Source organism: Pteropus vampyrus, unplaced genomic scaffold (genome assembly GCF_000151845.1).
Source record: "Pteropus vampyrus isolate Shadow unplaced genomic scaffold, Pvam_2.0 Scaffold444, whole genome shotgun sequence".
Lineage (NCBI taxonomy): Eukaryota > Metazoa > Chordata > Mammalia > Chiroptera > Pteropodidae > Pteropus > Pteropus vampyrus.
This window is the reverse complement of record NW_011889225.1, coordinates 608,135-630,886: the sequence shown is the minus strand read 5'-3', so window position 1 is coordinate 630,886 and position 22,752 is coordinate 608,135. Positions and strand designations below refer to the sequence as shown.

The window sequence follows — 22,752 nt, the reverse complement described above, 5'->3', positions numbered from 1 at the left end:
TTTGTTTGTTTGTTTTGCTCTACTGCTACCTCTAAACTCCTCTCTTTGATAGGAAGGGGAAGCTAGTCTTCCCTGTCACGCAGTTGTGTTTCAAAGCTAGCAAAATTAATTACCAAGCTATTCAGTATTGAGAACACCATCGAATTCCATTATTAAGAAGAGGAATCAATGTCAATGTCTTAATAGAAAAGCAGTCTTAATAGAAAAGCAGAGATTTTGATTTGCAACTCTTCAGAGTGGTCTGAAAAGCTGTCACTATATGCCAACTGCTATTAGTCACGATGTCAAAATATATGCTTGCTCTTACTGATGAAAATCAAGTTTTTGTCCATAAGCATATTAACTCATATATCTTATTGCAGTTTGACCCATTCGTTTCTATGTACTCTCACCCACGTATCCACAGGGACTCCTACACATAATTATGCTCCACCCACACACATAATTTAATTTCTCACCCATATGTTAATTATATCCTCAACCTAAGCATCCAAATACACCCCCTGCCTCAGATCTAATTACAGCCCCTCTCTTATGAATGTAATTACACCATTCAGCCACCCATCTAATTATGCCCTCCTTGACATATTTAATTGTACTGCCCTGCTCAAGAACCTACTTACATTCTAACCAGTGCATCAATTAAGCCCCCAACCCTTTAACAATATTCTTCAGATGTACATCTCTTTAACTCTGTACCCCGCTTTATTATTTCAGCTAAGGACTGGCAACTTCCCACAGGCAAATTCCTAATAAGCCTAGTGCCCAGCTAAACAGGCAAAATAATGACAATATGCAGCTGAATTGAAAGCAGCTTTGGTTCTTTCTAGTAAATAAGTGAATATGTATTTGCTTTTTCAGTCATTTAACTAACCTCTTGGAAGTCCAAATTAAAATTTCAGCTGTTTTCTTACTTTGCATGTGTAAGTATTCTTATGATGAAAATATCTAGTCATTTATATCAGAGACAAATGTTTCTCATTATAGATATTTAATTATTGAACCCTTAAAAAAACATTACCCAAAACTTTGCCTGGGGATATGTATTTATAAGTACTAATTATAGAATATTTGAACATCATTATTATTCAAGGAAGTTTGACTATTCTTCAAATACATGAAAACGAATTTCCAGAAAGCTGCTCCTCAGAGTTGTATTCCCCATTCCACTAATGAAAGTGGGATTTTACAAAGTGCAGTATTAATATCCTTTGTGCACAGGATGCATCTTTGGAAATTGAATGATGCGACTATTTATATATGGATACTATTTCCCTATTAAAAATTTTACATAATCTATTATTTAAAAAAAAAAACACTTAAGTATTCTAAAGAGTATTATGTATTTTTTACAAATAATCTGTTTTTCTGTATATAACCTCTGGAAGCCAAATATAACATCAATTCATGTGGCTATGCAGAGAATTTATTAAACATTTCATAATCAACTCCTGGTTAACTGAAATTTGTTACTAATGTTGTTTCTGACCCATGAATGCCAAAACAATTGGAAGGCTGTGCCTATACTTTAGGTCAGAGGTTGGCCTCATTTCAAGAGTCCTCAAAACTGTGGAGTATTTTTTTCGTGGTGGAAAGAAAAGAAAATATGAAGGACATGCACAATATTTCAAAGGTAGTGGCCAGTGATTCTTAGTAGTGGAGCCGAAAATAGCCATAGCAGCAGTGGGAACAAAAACCTCATGCCATTGCGGGACTTTGCATCCTCAACTCCCGTGGTGGAAGTACTCCTGAAGGATTCTTTTCCTGCACATACAGACAGTGCATCTATCTTCCTGTTGATGAGCATTGCCCTAGAGCCTGCCTGCTTGCCTGCCTGCCTGCCTGCATCTGAGTCCTGACTTAATGTTTCCTCTATGACTACTGGCAAGTTATTTAACCTTAGTGCCTTAGCCTTCTTATTTGTAATAATGGTACCCACCCACCTCATATAGTTGTTGTGAGGATTAAATGAGTTCTGTCTGGCATAAGATAAATAATCAATAAGTTATTTTTATTTTTAATAGGCTGACATTTTCTCAGCAATACAGCCTAGAAATCTTGGATTTATTTTTGCTCGTTTCTCAATATTATCCTAACACCTACTTCTGCAGAGGCTCTGTTCTTTTCCTCTTTCCACCCTCATTGTAAATATTTTTTAACTGGCTTAGTACTATTAGTCAACTTCCAGTTCTTGCTCACCACCCATCCTTCACTTTCATATACTAGTTATTCTTCTAAAACGAAGGTGATGGTATCACAGGTGTTTGCATATATCCAAACACATCAAATCACGCACATTAAATATGTGTGGTTCTTTATATATGAATTATCCCTCAGTAAATCTTTAAATAAACAAACAAATAAAGGCTAGTGCAAATCATTCCCTTTTAAAAAATGTAAAAAATGTACCATGTTTGCCCTTTTGTCCACAGACAAAAACATTTGAGATCCTCACTGAGGCACTCATGGCCCACCAACACCCCAAACTCCCTGTTCATTCTTTCTTCACACCGCATGATCTGTGCTCACACCCAATATTAATTACCCCCATGCAGTTTTATTTATCTGTGTTTCTTCCAAAATAGTCTGAGTTTTTCAACCCCCTACTTTTGTTAAAGCAGCTATAACGTGTCCTCCTCTTCTTGCTCTCCTTTCCCAACTCTATTATTTACTTAACAAATTATTTTTTATCCTTAGGATCTGTGAAGTGTCTTCAAGCACTGTGTTCAGTAAGATCCCCTACAAATTGAAGGAATGCTCAAAACTTGAAACAGATCAGAAAGGCATTAAAATTCATTTATGCTCAATGAGTCATGAGAATTATGTATTAAACTGTGCACAGTGGCTTGTAAATATATGTGAAATTGAATAAAATCATTTCTTCAATACTTCAGAGACTTTCAAAATTATTGTCGATGTTTTTATTTTGTTTGTTTTGCAGCGGAAGTCTGTTGTTTTTCAAACAAGATCATATACATAAAAACTCGATTAAATAACAAAACTAGAAAAACAAAAGAGAAGATCGTGTTTGAGGTAGAGGTGGGTACTCCTCCCTGATTTCTTGGTCCTGCTCTTATTTCTGAAAGTGACACTTAGACACCCCCAAGGAATTTGATGGTGCAGAAAATCACTCATCTAGTCAAACCCCATTTTTTTTCAGAAATGAAAAACTATTAACACCAAGCACATTTCAGTTAGGGCCATTTAGCAAATATTTATTGAGTGCCAACCAGTCATATGACAGTCAGTATATGAAATCTTGGGACAAAACCCCTGACCCCCAGCTCAATGTTTGTTCCACTAAAATGTGTTGTGAATTAAGATATCTATTTTGTTTTTAACTATAAATAGTGTGCAATTACTCAATAATGTAGCAGATTGTTAAACTGTTAATCCAATTTAACTGATTAAGTACCTGAACTAGCAGGACCAGGATCAACTGTCTGCTAATTAACTATTAAATTAACTATGAAATTTTAAAAAACTCAAATGAGGTATTGTCTCATATATAACTCTTCCATTTTAAAATGAAATCAAGCAGAGAATATTTTCTTTGACAATAACTGGCTCCTGTTTCTTTCTTCCTTGCAACTTTATAAAAAGTATCTGTCATCTTTTCTTGGGAGAGAAAGGAAAAGAAGTTTTTTCTGGAGTATCCTTTTCTTCCCAGTATTGCTCCCTTAACCATCTCCCAGGACTGCCCCATACAAGCCTCCAGTCAGCTGGCTTTTATAGTACCTAAATTTCCTACTCACACTCCTACCTCTGCTTTATTTCACCCTACCTGCTTGGACTATCTTCTCCCTTTTTTACATAGTATGGCCCATGTATATCAAAATTACCCTGAAATTCATATTAAAGATGCATATTCTTGGTCCCACTTCAGCCTTCTCAAAACAGAATATCTGGATAGAGCATGGAGGGCTGAAATTCTCCTACATAACACATGTGCACTGTAAAGTCTGTGAGCCACCAGATCTTACACATTCTCAAATACAACCTAAGGTCTTTGTTCCCCAGAATGTTCTTTTACCAATTTCATCTTCTGGGACTGGCATCCATGACCCTGCCCACTGCCATGAAAAAACCTACAGCATTGATTGTCACTCCCTTTAACCAGACACTCAAGACACTTAGCATTTGGTACCATTTGCTGATCACCATTTTATGTATATACCCATCCTCCACAAATGGAGGATAAGCCACTCAAGGGTATAAACCACGTCTTATAACTTCTAATGTCCTCAGACATTATGTATTATGAGCATAGTAAGTACATAGATGTTTTCCTTGATTGATTGACCCAGAAATGCCAGGAATATAAGCAAATCTGTTAATTTTTTCAGACCACTGGAATAAAGGTTAAGACTACATAACTTAGCTAAGGAGTCTAGAACACAAGAGTTGCAAAATCAAATACCTACAAAATCTAGACAGAGAGCAAAAGCTACTGGAAGGAAGACAACAGGGTAAACAGGACACACGACCAAAGCAAAAAATTAGCAATTGATCAGACCCTGTTGATGGGCATAGAACCCAGTGCTGCCAAATATTCTGATTTTTTTTCCCAAGTGATACTAAAAATCCAGATTTTTATGTGAAATCTTCTACTTTTTGATATTGGCAAATATAGATCAAAGGATAATTTTAAACAGTAAAAGCCAAACAAAATACACTTGAGGGCCAGTTTTGGCTCGCTGGTGGCCAGTTTGCACTTCTTATGCCAGAACCCAGGCAGGGCCCTGGCAGACTTATATTTATTCAAAGAGTAGGAGGTTAGAGATGAGTGTAAATCTTAAATTATTCAGAAATATGTAGGAAAATACAGGGAATTTTTAGCCAAAGATTGGGAACAACCTCATTCTCCTTGATGAGCCCAGATGAAATAATAGATCCTTTTATAAAGCAATTTGTGAAAAATTCAAGATTCCCAAGAGACAGAGAGCAGACCAAAGGCTTCTTGAAAAGTCCCTAATTCCAGTTCAAAATAACATTAAGAAATATTCAGATATTTATTGCCTACGGTGAATTGTCAGCCTTCTGCGACTGAGGCCTCTTATCCTGTTTTTGTTTTTCACCAAAATGGGATCACTTTATCCATGCTGTAGCAACATGTATGTTTACTAAATAAGATACATAGACACCTATTCATCATTATTTTAATATCAGCATACTATTTGACTGAATAGGTGGCTCATAATTTAATCAATCCTTACCGTGAATATTTTAAGTGGTTCCCAATTTTTCACTACGATAAACAACACTGCTGTAAACACCTTTGGATTGTGGTAAATCCAGGAAGGTGGATGGAGAAGAAGGGATCAGCCTACTCTATTTTCTCCTTTGGCATATACAATAAAGTTTGCTTAATTTTATGCAAAGCACTGTGAAAGAGCCTCTTCAAGACCACCTAACCCATTCCACATAGAACTCCTTATGCTGTCACTGACCTGATACATACGACCATGAGCACTTGTCTAATTATTTCCTTAAGAAAAATCCTTAGATGTGGATTTGCTGAGTCAGATAATAAGCACATATTTCAGGTTTTTGATACACGTCGCTAAATTACTCACCAGAAAATTTGTACTAGAGTGCCTGACAGTACTTACATCTCAATCTCCTCATCTGGCTACTTCAAGACAACTTGGGTCATATTAATAAATGTTAGCAACTGAGCAAGTATCCATGCATTTTCCTAAGAAAAACTCACAGGGAATCTTTTACATACTATTACAGCTATATCGGACATACCAGGAGAGAGACTCGACTGTGTTGTAATCATTCAATGGTGTATTACTTAATTTCAGAGGAAGGCAGAGTACCTTAAGTGATTAAATTCACAGTTTGGCTTCAACAGGCATGAGTTCGAACCCTGACTCAGCTTGGAATCACAGTTTCTAGCTGGGAGACCAGAGCAGGTCACTTAGAATCTCTCAGCCTCAGTTTCTACATGTAAAATGGAGAGAATAATACCAGCCTTGTATGTTGGAATTACAATACGTGCAAAACATTTAGCAAAAAGTCTAGAACACAGTAAGTTCTCAGCAAACTATAGCTCTAGAGTATATTCACAAAACCTAATTAAATTACAAAAACATAATTAACTCACAATTTAGTAGATTTCCTATAATATATTTGATTTTCATTAATATTGCTTAGACATCTTACCTAAAATTTACATTTTTAGAAATTAAATTAATTTATTTAAATGTACTATCTACTATTTCTAATTTAAAATAAAAACATTGAATTAAAACAAAAATGTGTTCAATATAATTTTTCTTCTACATAGAAATATTTCAATTAAGAAACTTTTATAGGAGTTATAAGCAGTTTTTATTCATTGCTTTATTTGTACATATGTTTAGCATAGTCATAATTAGAAAATTGAAGGAATTTGAAACTTCATTAAAATGTCTTTTTTTTCTTATTTATTTGGCCATATTCACTTGCATCTACTCTTCGTTGCCACCTTGTCTTTTTTGCAATCGTGGCAGCCTTTCACATGCTACTGTAGAATAGTTCCATGATGTCTGCATTTCCCAGAGATACATAGATTTCCATTTTTTTTTTCACTTACCAATAGGATTCTCAAGTAAATATAGCTTTTGTTATTTTGTCAGCAGTGGCTTTGATGGACCATTCATCTCACACATCCCTTAAACTGACCCGGTGAGAAAAAAATGTGCATTGACAGGGTGATTTTCAAGGCTACAATGATTTCCTTTCAAGTGTACTAAACTTCCTATAATGCTAAGCCTCAAAGAAGCACTGGCAATAGAAACTTTAGAGTTGGCCAATTTAATCCTCGGCATTTATCAAGCACACCTTAACTGAAGAAAATTTTGCCGACAGAACAATAACATACATAGATTCTATATTTATGTGCATAACACCTAAATTATGAGTCGCTCATCTGCTAAATGCCCAGGCTGTGGAAATGATTTCCAAGTCATGGAGAGTATAATGGTTAAGCACACAAACGATAAGGTCAGAGATTCTGCCACTTACTATCAGTGTGATCTTGAGATGGTTACTGAACCCCGCTCTCAGCCTTAGCTTTCAATTCTCTAAAACAGGGGAAAACATAAGAAACTACCTCCACAGAGGTATTAAGAGAGTTAAATAAGGTGATAATTATTAAAAGTGCAAGCCTAGTACTTCGAAATCGCTCAGTGAATATTAGCTATTAATCACCTTAAAGTATGAAAGTTCCAATAACCACATTGCTCTAATCTCTTTCCTGTTTTCTGTAATTTCTCCAGTGCCCTCTTTCCCACAACTGCCCTTCCTGTCCCCGTAGGCTCTGCACCCCTCCACTGTTCTGCTTACATCATCGCTCAACCATCTGGAAACATGAAAGGAGATTTCTACACACCAAGATTCCCATGGTATAATACAACTGTTAAAAAAAAAGAAAAAAGAAAAAGAAAAGGCCCCAAATGGAGTCATTTGCCCCCTGACAGCAAACTAAGACTTAAGTGCAGTTTTCAACCTATTCCAAGAATGCAGCCTCTGTCAATCTGAAATTTCCTGATTAGCACTAGTAGTCTGCAAGGACAAAACCTCTGCTGCTCCCTTCCCCCAACAGAGGATGTTCTGATCCAAAATAATCCCTTTTTTTCTTTTGCTAATAACTCACCTGCCACACCCATCTTGCAATAAAAACCTTCCATTTCATATAGCCCCTTAGAGTGCTCTTCTATTTGCTAGATGGGATGCTGCCCAGATTCATGAATTGCCTAATAAAGCCAATTAGATATTCAAATTTACTCGGTTGAATTTTGTTTTTTAACACAGCCTGAAACTCAAAATGTGTGTTTCTCAGGCACTCTATTTTTAAAGACATGACATTATCTATGACACTGTTACTATTTTTATTAATATAATAGTTTGCCTTTATTTCCTTAATGTTTCCTAGCCCTCACTTCATTTATCTCACGTCTTATAAACTTTTCTTGCTCACTAGTTATTTCCCCTAATGAAAACCTTCATCTTCTAAATCCTTTCTTTCCTCTGTTCATAATGCAAACCATCAACAATGAAATTATAAAATGCCTTAAGAATTTGATGACTGTCATTTTCTTTTAATTTTTGACCTATTATGTTCTTCCTTCTGAATATTACAGCGCAATTAGCTGCTTTGTGACAAGGCCATGAAATGTGGTTACAATATGAAAAAGAAGTCTTAGAGGATTGACTTTATGTCCTTTACTAATTTCCGGAAAAGTCGCAATGTTTTCAAGTCAAAGGATGATTGTCTAACTGCCCATATTACACACTAGTCTAATGTTTATAATTTGGCTGAAAACTTTTTCCTGGTTAGAGTTCCCAAGAGTTAAAAAAAATTATTACTGTCTCTGGCAAGAGGTTCTTTGGGAGTGATATTGATTGGCTTGTTTCCTAAACATATTGGTTCCAAAGTGCTACAAAGACTAAAAAATGTTTTCCTGCAGCAGCTGAACCAAGATAACTTGAAAACAAGCAGGGAAGCAGCATGTTAATTTGAAAGATGATGGTATTATAGTAGTTGTGATTTCAAAATATAAATCCCACAAATTTATTTTGTGGGAAAATTGGTGCAGGAATACCTGAAGATTAGAAGATTGAAGAAAAGAGAGCATCAAGACCTGAACACAGGGGCCTAGTGTTGGGATAGCAGCTCATTGCAAGAAGTAGACCCACAAGTCACCCCCTTTTGATTCCATCACTGCTTCTGCCATTTAGTTCTGGTTTGGCACGGGGTAAGAGGGTAGAGATTGGCCAAAATGACATCTCAGACAGTGATTTTAAATCTTCAGAAAGAGCAGTAATTGCTCCATCTTAGTACCTCGTAAGATTAATTTCACTGCAACACCTGAGACCCTGTATTGATAAATAATCACACAAAGGCAAAACACAGCTGCAGTAACAAAAGTGCCTCACTGTATCTTAGTTTGTCCATGTCCAGTCTTCTCTTAAAGGCTTCAATCTGACATAGTTTTTCTGAGGTTTACTAAGTGAACTGCTTCTATTGTATAGACTTTTCTCTTCACTCCCCAATAATGAACTCCAAGTCTATTTATACCAAAACATAGGCTATGGGGTATACCAGGATTACATTTAGTGATTTTATATAGCAAAACCAAGCGGCTCCATTCCTTCATTCCACTGTAATTTACTGAATCTCTATTATGTCTCAGGCATTATGCTACCCGTAACTGAGATACCACAGCTCCCTATCCACCTAAATTAAATACTGTCCCTAGAGAGCTTCCCAACTACTGAGAGAGAACCTTAAATCAAATACTTTAAACAACTGACTACAAAGCTGCAAATGATAAGTACCTGGTGGTGTGAGGAAGGCCCCTCTGAAGAAAGTAATACTCAAGCAGGATGTAAAGGATTAATCTAAGTGAACTAAGAGGAGACAAGTCTTCTAGGAAAAGGAACAATGTGTTGAAAAGCTCTACAGAAAGAGAAAGTATAGTGTTTATCAGGAGCTGAAAGAAGGCTGGGAAGGCAAAATGTAAAGGGTAAGAGAGCCTACTACGGAAATTAATGCTCTAGTCATGTGCAGGGGCCAGACTGAGCACAGCCTCATGGGCTTTAAGAAGTTTGTCTTATACTGAAATCAATGAGAAGCTAATGGAGGGTTTTAAGCAAAGTGATGGCATAATCTGATTTGCATTATAAAACAATAACTCAAACTGCAATGTGGAAATAGCCTGGGGAGAAGACCAGATTAGATACAAGTAGGCCAATAAGAGACTGTTGTAGAATTCTAGGCAAGAGGTCATTGTCATCTGAAATAAGATGATAGAGGTAATGGTTAAAAAAAAAAAAAAAAAAGAGAGAGATATTAGAAGAGAGAAAAATGATCTTTGTAAACATCAAAATGTCCTTAAGCTCTATCCAAAAACAACTGCTTAAGAATAAAGTATGTTTTAAAGTGAATAAGAATAGCAGGAAAAAAAAAATTAACTACATGTCAAGCACTAAAGTGTGGCTCAACTTTAAAACTGTAAGATCTTGTCATCTAAAAATTAGGATGAAGTTCTGAGCACTGACAAGGTGACAACACATCATCCCATACTCCACACATTATTGTCAACACCCAGACCCTTTCTTTCATTCTTCCAAAGCCGTTGCCTCCATGGGGTTGATCCAGAGTCATTCTAGTATAGACAGCACATCCTTCCAAAAGAATTATGCTGCTGCCATGTGGTTGGAAGAATAGCCATCCATTCTGTTGTTCATTCAGTACATTTGCATTTAGCATCTGCTGTGCTATGTACCAGGCCCTATCTAGGTGCTGCCTTCAAGGGACTCACAGTCCAGTGAGCAAAAAACATGTGAACGAATAATTGTTTTTCAATAATACAATAACAGAGATATATACAAACTGGGTGGGGAGGGGATTTTTAATCAACATGGCAGAGCAATAGAGATTTCGGAGAGGGAACTGGGAAGATTTTACCGAAATGAATATGCTATAGCTAGATCTTGGAAGATAAACAAGAATTCATCAGACAAGGAAAGGAAGGGCATTCTGGGCAGGGGAAACAGCGTGCACAAATGTAAAGAAATGAAAAAACACAACTTGTTTCAGGAAATACAAGTCACTTGGTAATTACACAGTATAAAGTAATGAGGAGCAGAGGAAAGGAGGTAGATGGCAATTAATGAGCATACATTATATACTCTGAGAGTTCAGAGTTCTCAAAGGCCTTGTGTGCCACCCAAAGAAGATTGAACTTCATCCTATAGGTGGTAATAAGGAAGGGTTAACTTATCCAAGAGTGATCCCTTGCAGTCCAGAAAAGGAAGAGGCCTCTGGTACAGTTCCATAGAAACCAGCAGCAATGCAGTGCTGAAGACCTTCAGTCTCTGTCAAGACAAGGCTGGGATCCCAGCACTCCCGACATGCCTGGGAAGAAGCTAGCTCCTGCCCAACCGTGAGCTGATGTGTTAAATCCTTTTTCTGGCTAGCTACGTCATTCACCTGCATCTATAAGCTTGTTCTCTAGCTGCCAATCATGGCGACAGAGGGCTCCCATGCATCACAAACACTAGCTAATAAATCAGGTTGAAGCTAGGGCTTCACCATATCTTAGTACTATAAAATCATAGCCTTTGAATGATACCAGGGGAAGAGTCAGTGCATCTCTAATTAAACAACTAAAACGCCCAACCCAGTTTCAGAGTCCCTTTCCTGGAGTCTAGAACATCTAGAATTTCATCATTTCTAATCATGAGAAGGCTACACAGAGTATCTGCTAGCTGCTACTTCTCCTTCTCCACGAGTTTTCTCCAGTGATCCCTGATCCAGCAGGCTGTTCAAGTGTGCTGTTTAGCCATGTGCTTTTGTTTTGCATGGGTGGCAGTGAAGAGTGACTGAAGAGAACTTATAGAAACAGATTTTTATGAGGACAATGTCGACAGCAGGGTAGAGGATGTTTCAGAGAAGCAAGTTCAAATAGTAAAACTTTTTAGAAAGTTCTTGAATTAGTCCAGATAACAGATAATAAACCTTGAGCCTACACAGTGGCAGAAGAGAGAGGGAGAGGGGCAGGCAGAAGTAAGAGAAGGGGAGAGGAAGAGAGAGGGAAGGATGGAGGGAGGGAGTAGGTAGGAGGGGCAAGAGAGAGAGAGGGAAGGAGAGAGCCCATAAGAGAGAGAGAGAGAGAGAGAGAGAGAGACACGATGGATTTGGAGAGTGGTTAATATGAAGGATGGATTCAAACATAAGACCCAGGTATACAGCTCAACTCAAGTTGATTGGGTGGATTATGGTATCATTATTTGAGACAGGGAATAGAGAAAATCAGCAGAATGAGGGAGAGTTTAATTTTAAACATAAGAAATCTTTCTTACTTTGATGTTAAGAAACATCAAAGCTTACTCAATGGGAGAGATAGGAAAAGCATCTAGGTTGGTTTTCATTCACCATTATTCCCATAAGAATCAACACAGTTCCTAGCACACAGTAGTAGTTGCTCCATAAATGCTTAATGAATGAATGGTTGAACACTTGTTTTACATAGAATCATCAAAATTTTAGGAAAGTATAGATTTGCTGGCAGTGGGACTTATTCACTTGGTTGACAACTCCAACAAATATGAAAGGGAATTTCTAATGTGTAAAATCCTTATTTAAATTTTAATTTCAACTCTGATTTTATTTTGTAGATTCTCTATTTAACTAAATTTGATGGCTCATATAGAAGTCCTGTATTTTTTTTTCTGAGTTTGTAAATATCCCTGGCCTTTGGGTTTGGAAAAAATCCTCAAGCAATCCTCATCTCAGGCATCTGGAAGCACCTACAAATTGTAGCTAACTTCAGTTCCTATTGACCTTGTGTGTTACAACATATGACGGGGGGAAAAAAGGAAATTCATAAGTTACGGCTCAAGAATTGACAATATTTAGTGAATATGCTATCAGCTTAATAGTAGATTAGACCCAAAATGTATATAAAATCAGATTAGACTGAATTCTAGGAAGAGAAAACTTTAGCAAAATAATTACATGATGTATATTTTATAAGGAGCTATTAGCCAGTGCTTCAGTAATAGCAGACCGCCTCAGCTAAAGAAATTACTGAATGAATTTAATTTGCAATTGCCTTTTTCTCAGCACCTTTTCTTTATTCTTAGCAGAGCTAAGACTTTGAGTCTGGGTAGATGGGAAAAATAAAATTTAGCAAGAAACATCCTATGCATTAGTTTTCAGAGTATTCAATGTTGATTATCCTCAAAAAGCACTTCTGTTTCTATTATAGCCAGCAGATCTTGGTCCATACCCCGTCTATCCTAAATTTCTCTACTACACTTATCCTCTCACCTATTTTTCTGACAAGTTATAAATATATTATCTTAATTAACAATTTGCCCAGATTCTTTCCTTCACTTAGCTTTTGCTCCCTCCATACTGTTAGCCTCCACAGAGCTAGACACAGGAGAGAGTAAGAACCTAATAATTTTGTCTAAAAAATTTCTGCTTCATCTGGCCTAATTCTCAACCTCTATATATATCCTGAACCCACATCTAGGACATCTGTAGATCTGGCCTGAGCCCTGGGAAATGTGGGTCAATCCTAGCTTTAGGAGAGTAATTTGGGGAGTGGTCACCCAAAGCTGTGGGAACCACCATCAAATTATATCTACATTCTTCTGTTCCTGGCTTTGAAGTGTGGCTCTGTTAACTTGGCTTCTGTCTTAGTTTCAAAACATAGCCTTAGGATAGCCTTTCATATTTCTGTTGCCCAGGTCATACCTAGTTCTGGGAATGTGCCTCAGTCTTGTTCTCAAAAAACAAGTCCCTAATTTTGACTTCAAGGCTGGGGTGAATATGCTATCAGCTTAATAGTAGATTAACTTGATAATATAGTTAGTTCCCATGCCTAACTTGATAATATAGTTAGTTCCCAAGCATCTAGAAGGGTAGGGTCCTGCCTTCTTTGACCAGTACTTCCTGGAAGCTGCCATTTGCTAAAACCTCCAGACTAGTGGCCAGGAATTTGAAGTTAATGGCTGTTTAAACTGGATCTCTGGGTAGAGCTCCATCCTCACTCATCCCTTATCTCTGAATTCTGCACACTATTAGCAAATCATGTTACTCCTAGTACTTTCTGGTTACTGCTAAAAATTACCTATGGTAAGAATCTAAATACTCTTTCTGACTTCCTTCTAGTCCCCACAGCTAAGTTCACTCCCCTATCTCATCCCCACACCACACCTCTCTTACTCTGTTGGGCAAGTCTACCCAGAACTTCTCAGTCCTGGAAATAACAGGGTATGACCAGTCAGGCCATGAGGGATGAGAATATTTTGCTATATCCCATGTAATCTATAGATTGTAAGTATATGAGCAGAAGAGAAAGAATGAATTGATTTGAACAGATACAAACATGAAAAAAAAACATTCTCTGAACTCATTTGTATCTTTTTATTTCCTAATCAAATTAATTAAGCCAGAGAAAATGCAGTGTTGATACCCCTCTCTATAAGTTAATGAAATGTATCTTTATGCATTTAAGAGCTCTCTAATAGAATTAAAAGGTGCGAATGAGCGTATCAGTAGCAAAAATGAAACGGAGGTCTCCTGGTATATAAAAAATGTTCAAAACTATATTAAAATAGAATGGAAATTCCTTTCTACCTGTACTTTTGCTGGTAAGGAAGATCAAGATGAAGAAATCCATTGAAGGAGAAAAAAATAAAGATAAACCAGCTTTCCTGCAGGAAAACACCCTGTCATGTCACTAACCCTAAGAAAATGTTAAATAGAACATTAACACCTTCTGAAAAAAGTTATCACTCCATCAGACCTACTGGATGAGATTTGAGTTGGGGGTAATCGATGTCATGCATCCTTTTCTATTGTTCCCAAGAAGCTACATGCCCAAGCCATAATCAGTCATTAAACTAAATTTTACACAACGTCAAATATTTTAGACGCTGTGGTTACTGCTACACCATGGCACAATAAACCATTCTTTACATTTAATTTTCATTTTGTTCTCAACCATAGATAACCTGTGAATTTTCATTAGAGAAAGGTCTTGATTTGTAATTATTTTCTAAGCACTTCTGTTTCTATTACGGTATTATTATTTCTTGTTTTTCTTTGAAAAACAAGGCACCTTACTCTTCAGCTACTCTGTGGGGCAACTCCGTTGTGCTATCTCACTTCTAATCATTTGCTTTCCTTTCCTATGGAGATAACAGGTACTTGGAAACCCCATGATGATCCACTCTTTTCATCTTCTCTGTTACAAAGCAATTTGAAGAATAGTGGATGTTTATCTACTATTCAGATACACAATCTTAATTCAATGAAAATTAATAATTCACATTGCACTTTGAGTTTATCAAAATTATTTTCTAACTATAGTGATACAATTGTACAATTGGCAGTCTGTATCCATTATGACCTTATATTTCACTAAATACTCAGATTCAAGAGAATTATCTCTTCTCACCATTAACTGGCCTGGAAACTTGATCTCGCCCTTTTCTAGTGGTGTTTTTTTTTTTTTTCTCCATCAGTTCTTGTTGTTACTGAAATGCCTAGAGATTACTTATGTGTCATAAATGCTCAAGCAGATAATACCAGTAACATTATGATATGTTTGTATAGGACATTCATTACATTTACATCTATAATCTCATTTTAACTTTTTCTTAATAACATTGAAATCTGAAGATCAGGTATTATTAGTCTTGAATTGAAAATTATAAAATTCAGGCTGAAAACAGTTACATGACTTGTCTGGGATCATACATGTCATCATAGAAAGGCCAGGTTTAAAACCTAGATTTTAGACTCCATTCACTATTTCTCTAATGCCTGCATTTGCCAAGAATGATAGAGTAAATGGCCTAAATTATTTAATGGTAGTGGAACTATGTTCCAGATTCCTATAATAAAGAAGCAATGTGCAAAGAATAATTTTACTTCCTTTTGAAAACCTAGATTTCTCTATTATAGAAACCAAAATAATGTAATTGGTCTTATTTCTCCTTTAGGTGTGGGCCGCTAGGGAGCTCAAAGTCAAGGGAAATTCAAACATTTCCTATAGCCTGCATATCTATATCTATTTTTTTCTCTCAAATAGCTATGAAAGACACTTCTCCATTTATTCTAAGGATATTCATATAACAGAGGTAAAACACCTTAAAATGGTTTCAAGATGGCTGAGTGATAAAACTAAACAACTGATCTACTAAAACCCATGTCTTTAAAAAAATAATAATAAAGAATAAAACTGCTGATATCAGGCCAGGTTTCATTTCCTTGCCTTTCTATCTGCCAGCTCTAAACCCTCGAATAAGTTATTTAACCCTTCTCAGTCTCAGTTTCACCCATGAAGACAATAATGATAATCACACAGAGTTGTTGTATGGACAGAGATAACATGTGAAGAAACTGAGGCAGATAGTATGGACTGGCCATGAAGCTCATTTGCCTAGAACTGAAATACTGAAAGTTCAAGCCTTTGTTGCAGCTAGACATGCCTATGTGACTCGGTCCTAACTAATGACATATCAGCAGGATCCTGAACCCAAACTGGAAGGTTCCTTGGCCATCGGCTAAGGATGTTTGAGTAGAAAGGCAATATCCTAGGAGCTTGATGGCACTGTGTAGCATCATCCAACCCTGAACTACCCACCTCCTAATTCATTATTGCTTGAGATACATAAGCATGTATTTGGTTAACCACTTGCATCAGGTTTCTGTTATAAAGCAACTAAATGCCAGCCTGTCAACACAATCCTAACTAGCAAATGATTAGCAAAAATCTATGCCTACCAACCATTAGTCCTTTTAGTTTCCTTGTAGTCGAAAAGGTATGTGTTTTGGAAAACGATTACAATAATATTGATAAGTAAAAAGCTACCAAATGCTGTAGATTATACAGTATGATCCAAATTTTGTTAGGAAAAAGAATAATTGATATCCAGAGATATCCAGGAACTGAGAGGATTCTATTAAGCACATTATTGTGAAGGGGAAAAAAAACATGTATTTTCATTATAACAAAGCCATTTTGACAAAATTATTTCAAAATGCCCTTCTAGGTTTTTCATGGGCCAAGAAGACTGTGGGTCCAGGCCAAGTGGAACATGTCAAAGAGCTTAGGGCAACAAGAGGAGCTAGAAATGAGTGTCCATTTGGGGTACATTAGTGACATTTTGTGATTTCTTACATATGACCTTGGGTGGCTAGTCTGAGGAAAAGTGACTAATCTAGTTTATCATTTTCATCACATGACTATTCAGAGCAATGTAATAGAATGATGAGCCAATGTGTTTTTATTACACCAAAAGGAAATATTTTTCAGATTACATCAGCACAGTTATGTGCTGCTACTAACATTCCTACTACTTTGTCACTCATTTCCAAGGAAATTTATGCTCTTTCTGAACATAAATGTGTTTTAGGCCCAAATAGCATTTATTTGGTAATATCTATAAACATGGGACCAGGCAGGCTTAAAAGGGACAGTTCTTGGTAAATCAGAAAGGAGTACATCCCAACACAGGGGATGGGAGGATTCTCAAAGTGGAAATACTGACCATCCTACTGTCCCCTCCTAACACACACACACACACACACACACACACACACACTGAATATTATAGAAAACCTATGTGAGGGTCAAAATTTGGCTCTTTGTGAGTAATAATATTTAACCAATATTTTACCAAAATACATTTATAGAGACACAGGGAACAGCTGCATCAAAATGTCCTATTTGGTCTCATATAGCTCAGGCAAGGGCACTGCAGTGATCCAGCCCAGGTAGGTCATAGACAGAGTTCCCTTGGCAAACATGAGCAGCTGGAAATTCAGTGGGAAGTGCTGTACTAGGCACAAAAATAAAAAAACTGTTCTTTTTCCTTTAAGAAAACTATAATATGTAGATATATAGTTACATATAGATATATAGACTTTAAGAAAACTATAATATGTAGATATATAGTTACATAGATAACTGCATATGAGGCGGAGTTGAGTAAATTTGCTAATAATGCCATGAGAAGTCATGAGAGATCTAAATAAGAAATATTGTAATTAAGGAGATTCAATATGGCATCTCAAAGTGCTCAGCATTTCAATAGGACCCTCCTGGACCCTTCAGCCCTGACTCAGAATTTGCTAATTTTCCACAACACACAGAGCATCTTGTATTGCATCTTGGCAACAACAACAATAACAAAAACAGTGGATAAAAGTCAGCAAAGGAATAAAAACAATAATGATGGCTAACATATATTGAGAATTTAAGAGAAAAGTGTAACATATAATTAAAATAAAATTATACATTTGAGTTAGAGAATGAGTGATTTGGCATTATTTTTGCTGAAACTCAGGAAAAGGAGGGATGCTTTGTTCAACTGACAACACTGAGCCTAGCTCGCTCATCTGCATTTCTGCCTAATCAGCACACATGACTTTCATCCCACAGGGAACACGAATGAAGCACATCAATTACTGGCAATTTAGCTTCCTGATAACGAACTCGAAATAGTTCACTAAGAAATAATAATGTTGATGCAAACTGATTTTCCAGGATTTTGATAAATTAAGAGTCATTTCATAATCTCAACAGAAAAATAACACATAACTTTTTAAAAAATCTATTCAAATTGGTTCAACCATTTGTAATGACTGTGCACACACACAATGATGTAATGACTTCTGCTTCCTAAGAAAAAGGCATTTTTTTTCCTTTATTATTGGTCTTGGTCTTGGAACTAGCACAAAGAGGCACAGAATTCTGTGCTTGCCCTTTAAAAAGGAAATGTTTCCTGCTCTCCTCCTTCTGCAACTGACAGATAAGATGGGAAGCTAGTTTGTATTTCTTTAATCATCTCTTTTCTTCAAATCTGTTTTCTAGCACAAAGTTTGAAGTCAGTTGGTATGACTAAAAGCCCTCATGTATAAAAAGCCTATTTTGGATTTCTTTTTAAATGTTTCTATTTGATGAGCTGTTAAAGGCAGTTGCTTACTTATCTCTTCATTTCATAGCGAGTTGATATCAGGCTTTGTGCAAAAAGGATACTGTAGATTGGCCGTTCACCTTCTAGTCTACATTTTTTCTAGCTCCCTGCTGAAGCTTGCTTTAAAAACTGCCTCTCCTGGACTTCTTAGCAACTATTGTTCCAGATGCAAATTAATCTTACCCACTAGATTCACTCGAGAGAGATTTGAAAGGAGGAAGTGAGTTGGAACCCATCTCCCTGGCCCTGTTTCTACTGGAGGTAGTTGTGGTCATGCTAATGGCAATGGCAGCTGGGGCTTTCTAATCCCTAAACCACACTTATGGCAGTAGGTTCTTGAACTAAGTAATTCCAGGAGCCACCTCTTGACTCCCACTTCTCCTTTCTCCTAATGATTTTTTTAAGTGCCTAATTCCTGATATGAAATATCTTTCTGCTGAAACCCTGACTAATATATTTTTTATTCCTCCATCTGAAGAGGCAATATATGAACCAGAACAATATTAATACCTAATATATACATAGTGCTTTGTAGTTTATAAAGTACCTGGACATGCATTATCTACATTAATCCAGACCATAACTCTGAGAGGTGGCAGGACAGATGCTGCTCTCCCCATTGCACAGATGAGAAAGCTGAGTCTCAGAAGAGTTAGGTGACTTAGCAAGGCATTTACTAGGTAAGAGATGTAGATAAAATTCAATTCCACATTTTATGACTCTTAATCATTTCCTTTGATGCTAGAAAGTCTCCCAAGGGCAAACAAAGAAGAGAGGGAAAGCACAAGAATCTTGACAATGACCTAATCTTCTATTTCTTATTAAAAAATAAAAGTAATTTATCATTATATTCTAAAAACAATAAATTAGATTAAAACACCTAAGGACAAGCTAGTAAATATGGGCTATTTCATAGAAAGTGTGACCTTGGATCTGGGAGAGCCTGTGCCTCAACTTTACAGGATCTTTCCTTTGAAGACTCTTTGCAATTAATACAAATACATGAAAGGTTCAGTCCTGTTTTCCAGCTCTGACCATGAATTCTCTTTCTGCACAACCATCTGGCCAAACCAAGAGTGGCTAGAAGACTTGGGGAGGCCAAGATTCATTTCTTGATTTCTCTCTAATAGCAATTTCACCTAAGAACAACTCCCCTCCCCAACTAGGGCTCCCTAGAATGAAATGTTTTTTCTTTTTTCCTAACTTGCTGCATAGATATAATTTAGTAGAATATTTGATTTCAATGCTCAAAAAACCAAGAAAAACATTAAATAGGCAAAGTTTGTTTTAGACCACTTCGAAAATAGTCAAATTCTTTCTCTCCATATGTACCATAGCAGTAATCTAACCGCAGGGTGAAGAAGGTTCGAGAGCTCTAAGAGGCAAACTTCTGACCATACGGTGCCCACTCCCTGAGAGTAACAATAGCCCAAAGACAACATTCCAGGATTGCAAATCTTCAAGATCATTTCACAGCCAACCTCAAAACACTAGAATTCCACAATCCCCTGTCCTTACTTCCTTCTCTGCTTGCTTCCTTCAGTCTCATATGACTCAAATCAGGGCTAAGAAAACTGTAACTCTATAGGATCCTACTTCGGCCCTTGCATCAAAATAGTATGTGATTCCTTCACCAAAAAAATGACAACTATAAAGAAAAACATTTAAAATTAAGACGAGAAGGAAGAAGGTGAAAAGAAGTAGATCCAATTAGTTAGGCAAACTCAATTACACCTTTCCTATAAAACTATAAAATCAAGACATGTAAGAATATTAAAAGGCAATAAACTCTATACTAACCTGGGGGAAGAGGGAATAGGTTGAATTGTCAATGGTGAATGAGTATAAAAACTCTCCATCATACCACATGCTCTTCCCCATGGGGGAATTCATTTTAGTCATAGCAAAGAGATGGGCGGGGTCACAGCAGTCTTCCATCTGTTTCCTAGGAGAGAAAATAGAGAGAGAAAAGAACAGCAGGTTAAGTGAGCAGTAGACTCATTCACTTGTCATTCCCACAGAGATGTGCAGCCTTACCTCAGAGCCAGCTCACAAAAGCATCTGTGTCTCCAGGGTGATTAGACTACTATTAATTCACTCTTCCAGCTATCAAGATGCATGACTGGAATTTTTCATAATTAAAAAAAAAAGTTTAAGAAAAATACATCAGCTCTCAGTTGCAGCTGAAATATGTCCAAAGGTAAAAATAATTATTATAATTGCAGAATTATTGGTTGATTTAAACATCCAGGTCCAAAAAAGACTGGGGTGGCTTACTTTGGAGACTGTTGAGCTATTCAGCTATAACAGAAATGTATCTTTACAGTGATTTAACAATCAGGTAGTTAAGTTCAGTGACAAAGGACTTTACATGAGCTGTATGAAATAGAGAATGAACCCAGTGCACTCAAAGACAGTGCACTCCCAAAATTGGGGACAAGATTAAAGAACAATCCCTAAGAAACCCTTTTAAATAGAAATAAAATGAGATGAGTTATGTCATTTCAGACACTGGTAAGCAACCTGCCTTCTAACTGGTAAATCTCATAGGTCTTTTACGTTCTTATTTTAATTGAACTCTCAGTAGCATTTGACACAGTTGAATACCACGACCTTTGCAAAACTCTCCTCGCTCCCTTAGTTTCTGGAAAACCAGGGTTTGCTGAATCACCTTACTCTTCTAGGCCGGCTGCTTCTCTACTTGTCCTTCAAATGGAAGCCCTGCTACCATTCTACAGGCCATTTTTATATTCTCCTCTAACTAAAAGCCTGTCAGGAACCGAGTGGAACAGAATTGAGAGACCAGAAACAAATCCAAGCACACACAGTCAACTAATATTTAACAACAAGGGAGCCAAACCTCAATAGAGAAAAGATAGTCTGATGGTGCTGAGATAACTAAATACTCACATGTAAAAGAATTAAACTGGATCCATATCTTACCCCACTCACAAAAATTAACTCAAAATAGATTAAAGATTTAAATGTAAGACCTGAAACCATAAAACTCCTAGAAGAAAACAAGAATAAAGCTCCTTTACATGGGTCTTGGTAATGATTTTTTGGATATGACACCTAAAGTACAAGAAACAAAACCAAAAATAAACAGGTGGGATTACATCAAACTAAAAGCTTCTACACAGCAAAGAAACAATCAACAAAGAGAAAGACAATCTACAGAATGGGGGGAAAATATTTGCAAGTCATATATCTGATAAAGGGCTAATATCCAAATTATATAAAGAATTCATACAACTCAATAGCAAACAAACAAACAAACGAATAACCCAATTTTAAAAAATGAGCAATGAACTTGAATAGACATTTCTCCAAAGAAGATATACAAAAGGCCAACAGATACATGAAAAGATGCTGAATTCACTAGTCATTAGGGAAATGCAAATTAAAACCACAATGAGCTACCACCTCACACCTATCAGAATGGCCATCAACAAAAAGACAGATAACAAATGCTGGAGTGGATGTGGAGAAAAGAGAAGCCTTGTGCACTGTTAGTGGTATTGTAACTTGGTATAGCCACTAGAAAACACAGTATGGAGGTTTCTCAAAAAATAAAAGTAGAACTACCTTTATACTCAGTAATCTCACTCCTGGGAATGTAGTCAAAAGGAAATGAAAACACTAACTTGGAAAGATATTTATACCACTATGTTCACAGAAGCATTATTTATAATAGCCAATACATGGAAAAAACCTGTGTCCATGAATGGATGAATAAAATTGTGATAGATAGATAGATAGATAGATAGATAGATAGATAGATAGATAGATAGATAGATAGATAGATCACACACACACGTAGATAGATATAGAGAGAGATATATAGATACAGATAGACACACACACACAATAGAACATTAATCAGCCATAAAAAAAAACAAAAACAAGGATATCCTACCATTTGTGACACATAGATGGACTTTGAAGGCATTATGTTAAGTGAAATAAGTCAGACAGAGAAAAAAATACTGTATTATCTCACTTATAGGTGAAATTAAAAAAAAAAAAAACTCATAGAAAGAGATCAAACTTGTGGTTACCAGAGGTGGAAAGAGGGAGGAGAGGGAATAGGAGGAAGGTAGTGAAAAGTACACACTTCCAGTTGTAAGATAAATAAATACCAAGGATGTAAAGTACAACCTGATGACTATAGCTAATACTGCTGTATGATATATAGGAAATTTAAGAGAGTAAATCCTATGAGTTCTCATCATATGGCAAAATATTTTTCCTTTT

General features: G+C 36.5%; 1 protein-coding gene across 2 annotated transcripts in view; it reads right to left on the bottom strand.

Annotated features, from left to right (window-relative positions):
* Window positions 1-22,752, bottom strand: part of ST8SIA1 (ST8 alpha-N-acetyl-neuraminide alpha-2,8-sialyltransferase 1) — a 116,064-nt gene that overhangs the window by 62,873 nt on the left and 30,439 nt on the right. For both annotated transcript variants that reach the window (XM_011381576.1, XM_011381577.1), the window contains exon 2: window positions 20,296-20,440. In XM_011381576.1, the coding sequence (XP_011379878.1) occupies window positions 20,296-20,440 (145 nt within the window). The remainder of the gene's footprint in view (window positions 1-20,295; window positions 20,441-22,752) is intronic.